General features: G+C 35.7%; 1 protein-coding gene across 1 annotated transcript in view; it reads right to left on the bottom strand.

Moving 5' to 3' along the window:
• The window catches only part of LOC136151183 (DLA class II histocompatibility antigen, DR-1 beta chain-like), a 36,241-nt gene extending 35,129 nt beyond the window's left edge, over positions 1-1,112 (bottom strand). Inside the window, exon 1 of the mRNA XM_065912137.1 lies at positions 1,046-1,112. Within this exon, the coding sequence (XP_065768209.1) occupies positions 1,046-1,112 (67 nt within the window). The remainder of the gene's footprint in view (positions 1-1,045) is intronic.
• Positions 1,113-12,875: the final 11,763 nt, after the last annotated feature.

Below are 12,875 nucleotides of genomic sequence, written 5' to 3'. Positions count from 1 at the left end.
CTCAGGGTTTATGGTTTGCCATAGGAAAATGCTGATATTTAAATACTTGTGACTTACAAAAACAGAATTTCCTGTAATTTATCCTCTACTAGCTGAATCCCTTTGCATGTGCTCACACCTGAGAATGGGGAGACAGAGGAGAAACTAATCATGTAGAAAGATTCAAAATAGGTTTATAAAGAACACTAACCTGTATCAGGTTTTCAGAAGATGCCATTAAATTCTTTAAGGAACTAAAGAACACCCTATGGATGCTCCTTATCTACAGAGTACATTCCAAGTAGTTTAGCTCCAGGGTGCTTTACCCAGGAAAAAGAGAGAAAATTAATGCTAACTTCTGTCAGAGAAGCTCCAGGACAGGGATATAGGCATTTTAAACATTGTGGTTCAGGGAGATAGGAAAAGATATAGTGAGGGATGCCCTTTGATACATTCTCACATATTAGGGAGAGACAGCAACATCATAGGCTCTGTTAAGGACATACATAGTATCTTCCTAGTAGAAACCATTCTAATTCCACAAGAGCCCCTGTAAATTTTCAGAGAAACTTTTCTTTTTTCTGATATGTGTGTTGAATGTGTGCTCTTTCGTGTCTGACTCTTTGTGATCCCATGGACTGTAGCTCACCAGGGTCCTCTGTCCATGGAATTCTCCAGGCAAGAATACTGGAGTGGGTTGCCATTTCCTCCTCCAAGGGATCTTTGTGACTCAACATAATAAAGGCAATTATTCTGACTTCCTTACTTCTAAATCCTCTTGAGATCCTTAGAGGGATGGGTTGTAAGACTAGAGAGGTTTTATTGGAGGAGAGTTGAGAAGACTTATCCCATATATATGGAGTTACCTTAAGCAGCACTCAGAAGGCAGGCATCCAAGGCCCTTTTGTTGTGGAAGGAATAAAGGCTCCATGTGATAAGGACTGGTGATGACCGAAGAGAATGTCACAGTTTTTTAAAAGATGTAGTCTGGACACAGAGACCATGGTAACTCCCTTTCTTCGCCCCCCCATAAGAGCTCACCCTCCCCCCAGAGGTGTGCACTTACATTGGGTTTCCCTGGCCCAAGAGAAGGGAGGGCTCAGCACCATCAGTATCACTGTCAAAGCTGCCATCCAGTGACCCTCAAACACATCATGCAGGAGAACACAGAGTGTGAGGGAGCAGCTGTGAGTAACCCAGTGAGGACTAGGACCCTCTTCAATCCACGTGGCCAAACAATACTAACCAATGACCTCTTTCTCCCTGGATTGGGTGATCTCAGTGTTAGAAAAACCAATCAGCATCAGAGATGGATAGCATCATCATTTGCTGGCCAGAGATTCAGCAGGAAGGTCCTCTTCTGAAACTTAGAATTTTCTCTATTAAAAAGATTATTTTAACTTAGTACTTTAAGGGTTTGATCCAGTTGTATCTGAGAGATTTTAATTGGGTCCCTCTTGTGCTCCAGTTCTGTGCTGGTCACTGATGCGTCACTCCTTTGAGCCTTTTAGGAAATCTTTCCTCTTACTTGAGATACTTTGACAAATGTAGGTGTGAGTGTGTGAGGAATTGAGGAAGTGGAGAGAAAATTGTTGCATTTTAAGAGTCCTATGATCTCATCCTTTTTGCATCATAATTTAGTGTTGGAGATTTGGGAAAATTACTGAACTTGTTGAAAACAAAGCACTTGAATTTTTCAAGTATTTCAATTCTGAAAAATGCTGCGATTCTGTGGACAACTGAAACAACAGTGTCCCTGGTATCAGAATTATAACTGTTGTATGGAGAGTATAGACTATACCTTCTTACAGATAAAACTGTCTCCAATAAACTACAGGAAATTAAATATTTGTCAATAATTTAATGCAAATGAAAATATCTTCAGGTTTATCCCTGATATTATGATTGACTTTAGTGGCACTTCCAAAAAACACAGAGATAAACAGGGACTTATATATAATGTGACCTATGTGGAATGGAGGGTCTTAAAGGTATTTTTTGTAGCATGTTATCTAACAAGGTAATAAAACCAGCTGCCCACATCACAGTATGCAGGAGACTGACAGAAGGATAAAGGACTTTAAATCAGCCATTGGCATGATAACTCAGCTTTAAAATGTAATATCTTACCTAAAAAAAGTGTTGAATTCCTTATTCCTGTTTCCCATTAGGATTTCCTCATTTTACTGATGATACATCCCTTATTAATCAACTTCTCTTGCTTTATCCTAAGAAAAGAAGACTTTGCTAATGAATACATTACAGAGTGTTCAGAAAAGAGAACACTGTGGGAAAACTGTGAATTATACCTTCTGACATAATCACATAATTTTAAACATATAAATCTATATTAGATAATTATTGCACATTATTTTAGAATAAATGTAATATCTCAGATTTAGAATGGACTTTAGAGGCCAACTATCTGTCTAAAGTTCAGCATTAATTTACACTCCACCCCAGTTCTGATAAGCATTTATCCTTTAGATGCATTAATAGTTCTAGTGATAGTACTCACCATTTGGCAATAAAAATGACTATAACTAATTGAGCAATTTTTGCACTCTTTACCTTGTACCCAGAATTATACAAGGACCTTTTTATACACCTTTTTGAAATATAATTCCCACATCATTTCAGTGATTTTAGCACTCTTTCTAATCCTACAAAAGAGTAAAATTATGGTTGGAAGTTAAATAACCTTTGCAAGGATACAGGGGGTAGAAAATGGTACATTTCAGACTGAACCAAGATATATGTGACTCCAAATAACACAAGCTCAAATATTGGATCATGAGTGAAGTGACGTGAAAGTCGCTCAGTTGTGTCTGCTTCTTTGTGACCCCATGGACTATAACCTGCTAAGCTCCTCTGTCCACAGAATTCTCGAGGTCAGAATGTTGGAGTGGGTAGCTGTTCCCTTTTTCAGGGGATCTTCCCAACCCAGGAATCAAACCCAGGTCTCCCACATTGCAGGTGGATTCTTTACTGTCTGAGCCACCAGGGAAGCCCCAGAACTAGAACGTTTTCTGTTCAGTAGTCACAGAGAGATCAACTAGAATTCTCATAGACTTATCCGTTAATATCATATGTAGAAAGAGTTTTATTTTTTTCTCTTTGATTTAGATCTTGGGTTCGTTGTGCTTTAGCAAAATATCCACCTCTTTATCCATTACAAGTACTGGCCACATTATTTTTAAAACTCCACCTTGCTTTTCCACTAGCCACTGTCCAGATGCTAGGTATGCATCTGAAACGTTGTCTATTTCAAAATAAATAATGAATTATTTTAGCAGTTCTTTTGCCATTAGTTCATCATCATAGATAAACAAGTTTCTACCTTCAAACATAAATTTACTGGTCATTCTCACCAGGTAGGAAAACGAGCTACTCCCCTTGTCTTGGCATCTCTTTCTAATGTTGTCCAACAAACCTATAGGAGTTGCATTAAACCTAAAGATCACTGGGGAAGGGGAAGAATTAGTGTGTTTACTGTGTTGAATCTGCCAATACAAGAGCATAGTATGTCTCTCCAAATATTTACAAATTTTGATTATTTAAGCAAGCATTTAAAACATTTTCAGCATACAAGTTCTATATGTATTTGTTAGGTTTGTATGTATTTATCTCATTTTATAATAATTGGCCATAATATTTTACTGTTAATAATATGTTACTGTTGACTCCATGTATTCACTGCAAGTATATAGAAATAGAATTGATGTGTGTAGGTTTATCTTGCATCCTGTGACCCTGCTAAACTCAGTTGTTATTTTAGAAATATTTTTAAGTCTTTAAACATTTTATAGATCTATCACATGAAACCACCTGGCTCTGGAGATTTCTTTTTCTTGAGTTTAAATATAAGGAACTAAATTTTTAAATAGTTGTAGAGGTGTTCAGATTATCCAGTTCAGCTTGTGAGAATTTTTATATTTATACTTCTTAAGAAGTTGGCCCATTTTACAGAAGTTATCAAATTTCTGTGTATAAAGCTGTCTGTAGTAACATTTCATTACTTTTTGGTGTCTGTATCTGTGGGTATCTCTTGTTTTATTCCTGATGCTTGTAAATACTATTTTCTTTATCAGTCTTGCTAAAAGCTTGTCATTGTAATTGATCTTTTCAAAAAGTCAGTTTTCATTTTATTGATATTTTATATTGTTGTATTTTCATGTCATTAATATCTGCTCATATCTGAATTAACTCCTTCCTTCCACCTGCCTTGAATTTTTTGCTTTTCCTTTTTTAGTTCCTTTAGGTGGGAACTTAGTTTATTGAGATTTGTCAACTTCTCTACAGTCATCATTTAGTGCTGCAAATTTCTTTCTAAGCACTGTTTTAGCTGTATCTCACAAATTTTGATATGTTGTTTTTACATTTTTATTGAGAGTATAAAACCTCCACTTAGATCTATGGATTATTTATAAACATTGATCTGTAAATATTGTTCTCTACATACTAATTAGATCCTATTGTTTATAGTGTTGGTGAGTTCTTTTCCATCCTTCTTGAGTTTCTGTTCAGTTGTTTTGAGAGGAATAGTGAAATCTACATCTATAATTGTGAATATGTCTTTTTCTCATTTTAGTTCAACCAGTTTTTTCTTCACCTATTTTTTGGCTCCATTTTTGGAGCCAATATATTACAAGAGATATTAATGTTAATAATATGTTACTGTTGACATTTAGGATTGCACTGTTTTCTTGGTGGAGAATATTTTTATCATTATGCAATGCTCCTCCTCTGCTCCTGATAATTTTATTTGTTCTGAAATCTACTTTGTCTTATGTTAATACAGACTCTTTTGCTCTGTTTTGATAATATTTGCACACTGTACCCTTTTCATTTTTTTTTTTTTTTTTTTTGCATTCAACATAACTATATGGCTGTAATTGAAGTGAATTTTTTCATAGACATTAATTAGTGGGTCATTATCTTATCCATCTAGCAGTTTGATTACAGATCTTCCTCTACTTATGCTGGGGATATGTACTGATTAGTTGAAAATATCAAAACAACAAAAACAACAAAAAATATCAAAGCATCAAAAACAAGAAAAAAAAGTTGAAAATGTCAAAATCACATTTAATACATCTAACCTACTGAACATCATAGCTTACTCTAAACTAACTTAAATGTTAAATATTAAGCTGAAGCTGAAACTCCAATACTTTGGCCACCTGAAGCAAAGAATTGACTCATTAGAAAAGCCCCTTATGCTGGGAAAGATTGAAGGCAGGAGAAGGGGATGACAGAGGATGAGATGGTTGGATGGCATCACCAGCTCGATGGACATAAGTTTGAGCAAGCTCTGGGAGTTGGTGATGGACAGGGAGGCCTGGCATGTGCAGTTCATGGGGTTGCAAACAGTCGGACACAACTGAGCAACTTAAATGAACTTAAATGTGACACCTATATTAGCCCACAGTTGTGTAAAATCATCTAACATACAACCTGTTTTATAACAATTATTTAATATCTCTTGTAATATATTAAGCACTGTACTGAATGTGGAAACAGAATGGTTTTATGGGTAGGGTACAGAATGGTTGTAAATGTACTGATTGTTTACCCTCAAGAAAGTGTGGCTGACTGGTAGCTGGAGGTCATTGACACTGCCGAGCATTTTGAGAGGGTATCATACTGCATATTAATAACCCAGAAAAAGATCAAAATTCAATGCACAATTTTTATGAATGTATATCACTTTTGCACCATTGTAAAAGTCAAAAAAATCATAAGTTGAACCATCATTAAGTGGTTGGGGACTATCTCCACTGTTGTAAACATTTACATTTATTGTAGTTGTTAGCTGAGGTTTAAATCTGCCATTTTATCATTGTTTTCTATCTGTTCTTCTATATTTAATATGTATTTTTTCTTTTATCTGCCTCCTATGAGTTACTAGAATGTTTTTTAGAATATATTGATTTATTTATAATGCTCTTGAGCATCTCTCTTTGTATAATTTTTTAAATGGCCTGCTCTTCAGTAAATTTTTTGAAATATTTAAGAAAGAAACCATGCTAATTTAATGAAAACTTCCAAAGAAAAGACACTTCAAACACTTTTATGAAACCTGAATAGCCTTTATAACAAAAACTGGCAAGGACCCTAAACAAAAAAAAATTTACAGACTCATCATTCTTACAAACATAGATGTCAAACTTTAAGAAAATATTAACAAATTAAATCAGGTGCTATATTAAAAGCAAAATGCATCAATGTCATATGGAGCCTATTCCAGGAATGAAGGTTGCTTTAACAATTGAAAATTAATGTAAATCACTATATTAACTGAAAGAAGGAGAAAAGGTATGATCATCTTGATTAAATTGCAAAATATCAATTGAGAGAATTCAACACTTGCATTTAATTTTTACTCTAGTATGAAAAACTAGAACTAAAGAGTGATTTTTTTCAGTCTAAGAAAGGATAGCTACCCCACTGCACATATCAGACTCAATGGTGAAATATTTTTAAATTTCCCCATGATATCTAGAGTACTAGAGTTGTTAGACAATAAAAAATGCCAAAAAATAAAAATAAAAGATACAAAGATGTGGCAAAGGAATTAAAATTACCATTATCTTGATCATAAAAATAATAGACAATTTTATAAATTAATTACTAACAATATATCTGGATACATTAAACCAATTATATTCTGCTTTACCAGAAATAAATCAAAATCAAAGTCAAGATGATGATACCATTCACAATAATAACCAAGGGTAGCAGGTATCTAGTAATAAATATATCAAAAAGATAAATAAGGCCTCTATACTGAAAACTGGAACACACTATTGGGAAAAATCAAGGGACTTATATAAATGATGAATATATACAGTTGGAGATTGTAAGAGTAAATATTTAAAGCCCTATACCTCCCTCATCAGACTTCTGTGTCTATAAATTTATCTTTTTCTAGATGCTTCACATAAATGGAATTATGTGACATATAGATTTTTGTGTCTGGCTTATTTCATTTAGTACAGTATTCTTTAAGCTCATCTGTTTTGTAATATGTATCATCATTTCTTCTAAATACTGCCATTTCACATAATTTAGTCTCTTTCATGGCTGAATTATTCCATTGAATGCATGTGGCACATTTTGTTTATCCACTCACTAGCTGATGGATATTTGGATTGTTTCCAGTTTTGATGATTATGAGTAATATGGCTATGAATTTTTGCACACATTTATCTGTGAGGACATATATTTTCATATCTCTTGAGGATATTCCAAGGAAAACTGCTCAATCATATGGCAAATATAGCTTTTAACTTTTTAAGAAGCTGCCCAAGTGTCTTTCAAAGTAGTTGTAATATTATACATTCGCAGCAGCTACCCATCAGGAACTATAAAGATTTTGCATCTTCAAATAGAATTATGACAATGAGATTAAGTTCAGTTCAGTTCAGTCACTCAGTCTTTGCGACCCCATGGACTGCAGCACGCCAGGCCTCCCTGTCCATCACTAACTCCCGGAGTCCACCCAAACCCATGTCCATTGAGTCAGTGATGCCATCCAACCATCTCATCCTCTGTCATCCCCTTTTCCTCCTGCTGTCAATCTTTCCCAGCATCAGGGTCTTTTCAAATAAGTCAGCTCTTCATATCACGTGGCCAAAGTATTGGAGTTTCAGCTTCAACATCAGTCCTTCCAAAGAATATTCAGGACTGATTTCCTTTGAGATGGACTGGTTGGATCTCCTTGCTGTCCAAGGGACTCTCAAAAGTCTCCCCAACACCACAGTTCAAAAGCATCAATTCTTCAGTGCTCAGCTTGCTTTATAGTCCAACTGTCACATCCATACATGACTACTGGAAAAACCATAGCCTTGACTAGATGGACCTTTGTTGGCAAAGTAATGTCTCTGATTTTTTAATATGCTGTTTGCGTTGGTCATAACTTTCCTTCCAGGGAGGAAGCATCTTCTAATTTCATGGCTGCAGTCACCATCTGCAGTGATTTTGGAGCCCAAGAAAATAAAGTCTGCCACTGTTTTCACTGTTTCCCTATCTATTTGCCATGAAGTGATGGGACCAGATGCCATGATCTTAGTTTTTTGAATGTTGAGCTTTAAGCCAACTTTTTCACTCTCCTCTTTCACTTTCATCAAGAGGCTTTTAGTTCTTCTTCACTTTCTGCCATAAGGGTGGTGTCATCTGCATATCTGAGGTTATTGATATTTCCCCCGGCAACCTTGATTCCAGCTTGTGCTTCATCCAGCCCAGCATTTCTCATGATGAACTCTGCATATAAGTTAAGAAGCAGGGTGACAATATACAGCCTTGACGTACTCCTTAAGGAAATAATAATAACCATTATTTTATTAATTTTTACTTTCTCTCTCTCTTTTTTTTTTTTTTTTTTTTTTTTTTTTTTTTTTGCTTTCTCAATTTTTATTTATCAGGGAACCATTTTGTTGAAAGGAATGAGCTCAGGATACATATTACCAACAACTTGAAACTCTCTGTACTAAACTAAACCTCAGTTGGTCAGTGGTATCATCTGGACTCTATTACTGGTGCTTATAATGAATAATGAAACAATGCAAAAGAAAGTACATCTTACTATAGATATATAGTAGGTTTTAGCATCTCATAAAGCTAATCATGTTTCCCAGGTGGCTCTGCAGTAAATAATCTACCTGCCAATGCAGGAGACATGGACTTGATCCCTGGGTAGAGAAGAATCCTGGAGGAGGAAATAGCAACCCACTCCAGTATTCTTGCCTTGGAGATCTCATGGACAGAGGAGGCTGGCAGGCTACCTACTGTCCATGAGGTCGCTAAAGAGTCAGACACAACTTAAGCAAGCAAACAACAACAACAAAGCTAGTCACTTCTCATTATGTCTTTTTTCAAAAATTTCTCTGGGAAATATATCTTTCCTCATAAAGATAAGAATCAGTATATTAAGTTCTAAAACAAAAAAATAATAACCCTTTTGCTTTTGGAGTTGGGGGTTTGAATATGGCTGGAATTTAATATTCAGTATTAAAAAAAAATCTTTGAATTGATGTTGTCTCTCAAGAATTTATCATCTTAAAGAAACTAAAAATGAGAAAAAAGAATCTATTATCTTTCATGAGGAAATAATTTAAAAATGTACTCTAATACAGCCAGATATTATCGTTTTCTTACCCTAAAATCATTCTCCCCTACCCCATTTACCATTCTTTTCTTTCTAATTAAAATGGCTTTGCTCCTGCTCTTCCATATGTATCAGGGGAGACAGGGTCACATGATAAATAGTAAATCACAGTTTTGTCTGAGCTGCCATTGTGATCCAGGGTCCTCCCAGTACATGGGGAAGTGGGTCTACTGGAAACACTCTAGGAAAAACTCAGTTGCTCCTTATAAAACCGCAGGAGAAGAAGCAATTCTCTTTTCCCACTTTATTTTAGATTATTGGGGATAAATTAACCACCTCTGGAGATTCCTTACCTCAAATATGTTATGTGAGATAATAAAGAAAAATAAAGTTAATTGGATTTTCTTTTACTAGTAGCAAAAATCATCTTCAGTGAAATGTTCATGCCATACACTTTAATTCTACATTATAATTTCATAGCAAAGGTATTAAATAAAATAATTACTCACTTCTTCTCAGAGAACAATGTGAGAATAAAGTTGCAACCTTGAGATTAAATAGAATTTATCCTAACTGAATGTATATTGGAGATATTATTATCAGCTTATCAAACTCCTGCAGAACAATATCCTATTTCACATAAAAACTGTATAATTAATATATGCATAAAATAACCTTTTCTTGAAAATAAAATAATAGATGTTCCTGACTGTGGAGAAATTTCTTCTAATGACTATTACTTTGAAATGAACTGCTCAATCTATTATCTAGTATATAGATTCAATTTACATTTGGAAATGACTCCTTAGATAGAATACAATAGCAGGACTTAACCATCTTCTCAAACAATACCTGGTAGCTCAAACAAGAAAGAATCTGCCTACAATGCAGGAGACCTGGGTGTGATCCCTGGGTCAGGAAGATCCCCTGAATAAGGGAAAGGCAACCCACTTCAGTATTCTTGCCTAAAGATTTCCAGGGACAGACCATGGGGTCACAAAGAGTTGGACACAACTGAGTGACTAACACTTTCACTTTAACCAATTGAGTTACCTTTCTCTGAAAGCTATCCAACTCCTTAATATTATTCAAATATATGGAATTTAGAAATATATACTGACTTACAATTATAGTTTCACAATGATTTATTCAAGGGTCAAAAAAATATTGATTTACTTTTCTAAGATGTTTCTAATCATATACTTGTAAAATTTTATTTATTTATTTATTGGCTCAGATGACTAAAGCTTTATTATTTGCGGAAAAGACTTAAGATTTGTGTTTCTCCTGGATAAATCTTTAAGGAGACTATGAATTAGACTTTAGGTGAGGGAGCCTTCCCAGGGTTTCAGTTTAAAAAGACTTCCTCTCCCTTTTTTTTCCTTTGATTTCAGGTTCTCCCTGATTGGCTCAGTCTCAAGTTATTGTGAGCTATATTTACATTTCTGATTTGTAGAGATTTGCAAGACAAAGGCAGTTCAACTTAAAATATGAAATAAGATACGTACAGAAAAGTCCAGTTTTCTTCTCTGTCACCTTCCTGCTATTCCCTCATTTATCCCTGTAGGTATAAATTTTTTAAAAAATTCCATTGTTTTTATGTACCAATGTAAGTAGACAGTAGATGGGTGGATGGAAGGATAGATGAACGAGAGAAAGAAAGAAAATGAATGCATATAGCTATATATTTCTATTCTCCCCCTCTTTATTATTAAACAGGAAGATGTATATTCCATAATTCTCTTCAATCCGACTACAAACGAATTTGGGAAACTACTCTGCAGTAAGGTATTCTCATTAGGCTACCCAGCATTTCATTGTTGGAATGTACACTACTGTATTCATATATTCTTTATTTCCCAGCATTGGCTCCGATTTCTGCAAAGATGGGTCCATATAGGATTTTCCTGTGACAGAGAATAAGCTTATCACACAATCTGAAGGGCTTCCAGACAGACAATAAGCTTATCACACAATCTGAAGGGCTTCCAGATTCATCTTTTCCACTAGAGTTGTGACTTTTGCCTTACAGCTTGAGATCTTTTTATGGGGAAGGAGGTAATCCCAGCCAAAGAGTCAGCCTGTTGCTAATTTATACTTGACAGAAAATGATTGATATGTTGAAGCCCATGATTAGTCTAATAAAAAAGGAGCTCAAAAAGTCTTCAGATTTCGAAACTTTCTTTTAAAAAGAGACAAAAGAGAAAGATTTTTATAATTCTGAGGGTAGCATATCCATACAAGTTATCTGCATTTCTTGTATTTGTTGTTCCCTTTCTGTTCCCTGGTGGTTCAGGCAGTAAAGAATTAGCCTGCAAGCCAGAAGGTGTGGGTTCTATCCCTGGGTCGGGAAGATCCCCTGGAGAAGGAAATGGCAACCCACTCCAATATTCTTGCCTGGAGAATTCCATGGACAGAGAAGCCTGGCGGGCTACAGTCCATGGAGTTGCACAGAGTCGGACACGACTGAGCGACTAACAGTTTCACTTTCTGTATTCCATGGTGTAAAGGAATGTCTGTGTTTGTCTCTGAGAACACAAAGATGCAGGAGACCACAATGAAATGGATTCATTAAGGACTTTCTCTTGGTTCAGGAAAAACATACCTAATGACAGAATGTAGAAAACATAAGTAAAAACTAACGAAAACGAAACGAAAGTCGCTCAGTCATGTCCGACTCTTTGCGACCCCACGGACTGTACAGTCTGTGCAAAATTCTCCAGGCCAGAATACTGGAGTGGGTAGCCTTTCCCTTCTCCAGGGAATCTTCCCAACCCAGGAATCAAACCCAGGTCCTCCTGCATTGCAGGCGGACAGTATATAAAGCAAAGAACCTTTCAAATGTGACCAAACTACAGAAAGATAAATAAAAACATCATTAGGTTGCAATGAACTCTTTCTTTACATTTTTCCTTCTACATTTTACTCCCTGATGCTTTGTGAAGCAGAAGATTTTCACTCCATATTTATTGATAAAGACATTATAAAGTAATGTTGGCAGAAGAAGAGTTCAGATACACAGAAAGCAGTAAAAACTGAAAACAAAAAGGAGCTAGGAAAAATGAAGATAAGGTGTTGCCTTCAATTTAAGAATTTCCAGGTTAAGACTGGGGACTGAAGAAGCCATCAAGGAGAACATTTTCAACAGAGTCACTGGACTAGGAGCAAACCAGATCCTAAGAAAGCACTCTGTGAAGAAGAGTAAAATCTAATCAGGAAATCTTTTCATGCTGCAAAGAAGCTGGTAGAGGGTTTTTGCTTGAGCGTTGCCATCTTCACTTCAGCTTAGCAGTCCTGCAAAAGACACTGGAGAGGGTTGTTTTCAGATCTAACTCTGCAAGCAGGCTTTGTGTGTGTGTGTGTGTGTGTGTGTGTGTGTGTGTGTGTGTGCGCGCGCATGTGCGCGCACACGCGCGCGGCCTCATTCTCTTTCAAGACATCAAGTTAAAGCATTATATTAAAAAGGAAAGCTAATTCTTATATCTTCCTGAGCCAAAGCTACCTTAGAGCACAGTCCTTCCTGTTTAGTGGAGAGAAGAAGCTTTAGTATCAACTACCTGATCAGAAGTCTGATTCAAAATCTTTTCCATTATTTCTCTTTCCAGTCTTGTTACCCCTACCATCTGTTACGGAGAGAGTAAATATTAGTTTAAAAGAGAATTAAAGAGCATTACCTGTTGGCTGAAGTCCACAGTGTTTTGGGGAAGAGAAGAGAAGAGATATATTTATAATAAATGGAGGAAAGTCAGTCTCCAAAACACAATGTCCCCAGACCTAGATCAGTCTT

Source organism: Muntiacus reevesi, chromosome 20 (genome assembly GCF_963930625.1).
Source record: "Muntiacus reevesi chromosome 20, mMunRee1.1, whole genome shotgun sequence".
Lineage (NCBI taxonomy): Eukaryota > Metazoa > Chordata > Mammalia > Artiodactyla > Cervidae > Muntiacus > Muntiacus reevesi.
Note: the sequence above shows the minus strand (reverse complement) of the source record. Positions and strands in the feature narration are given on the sequence as shown.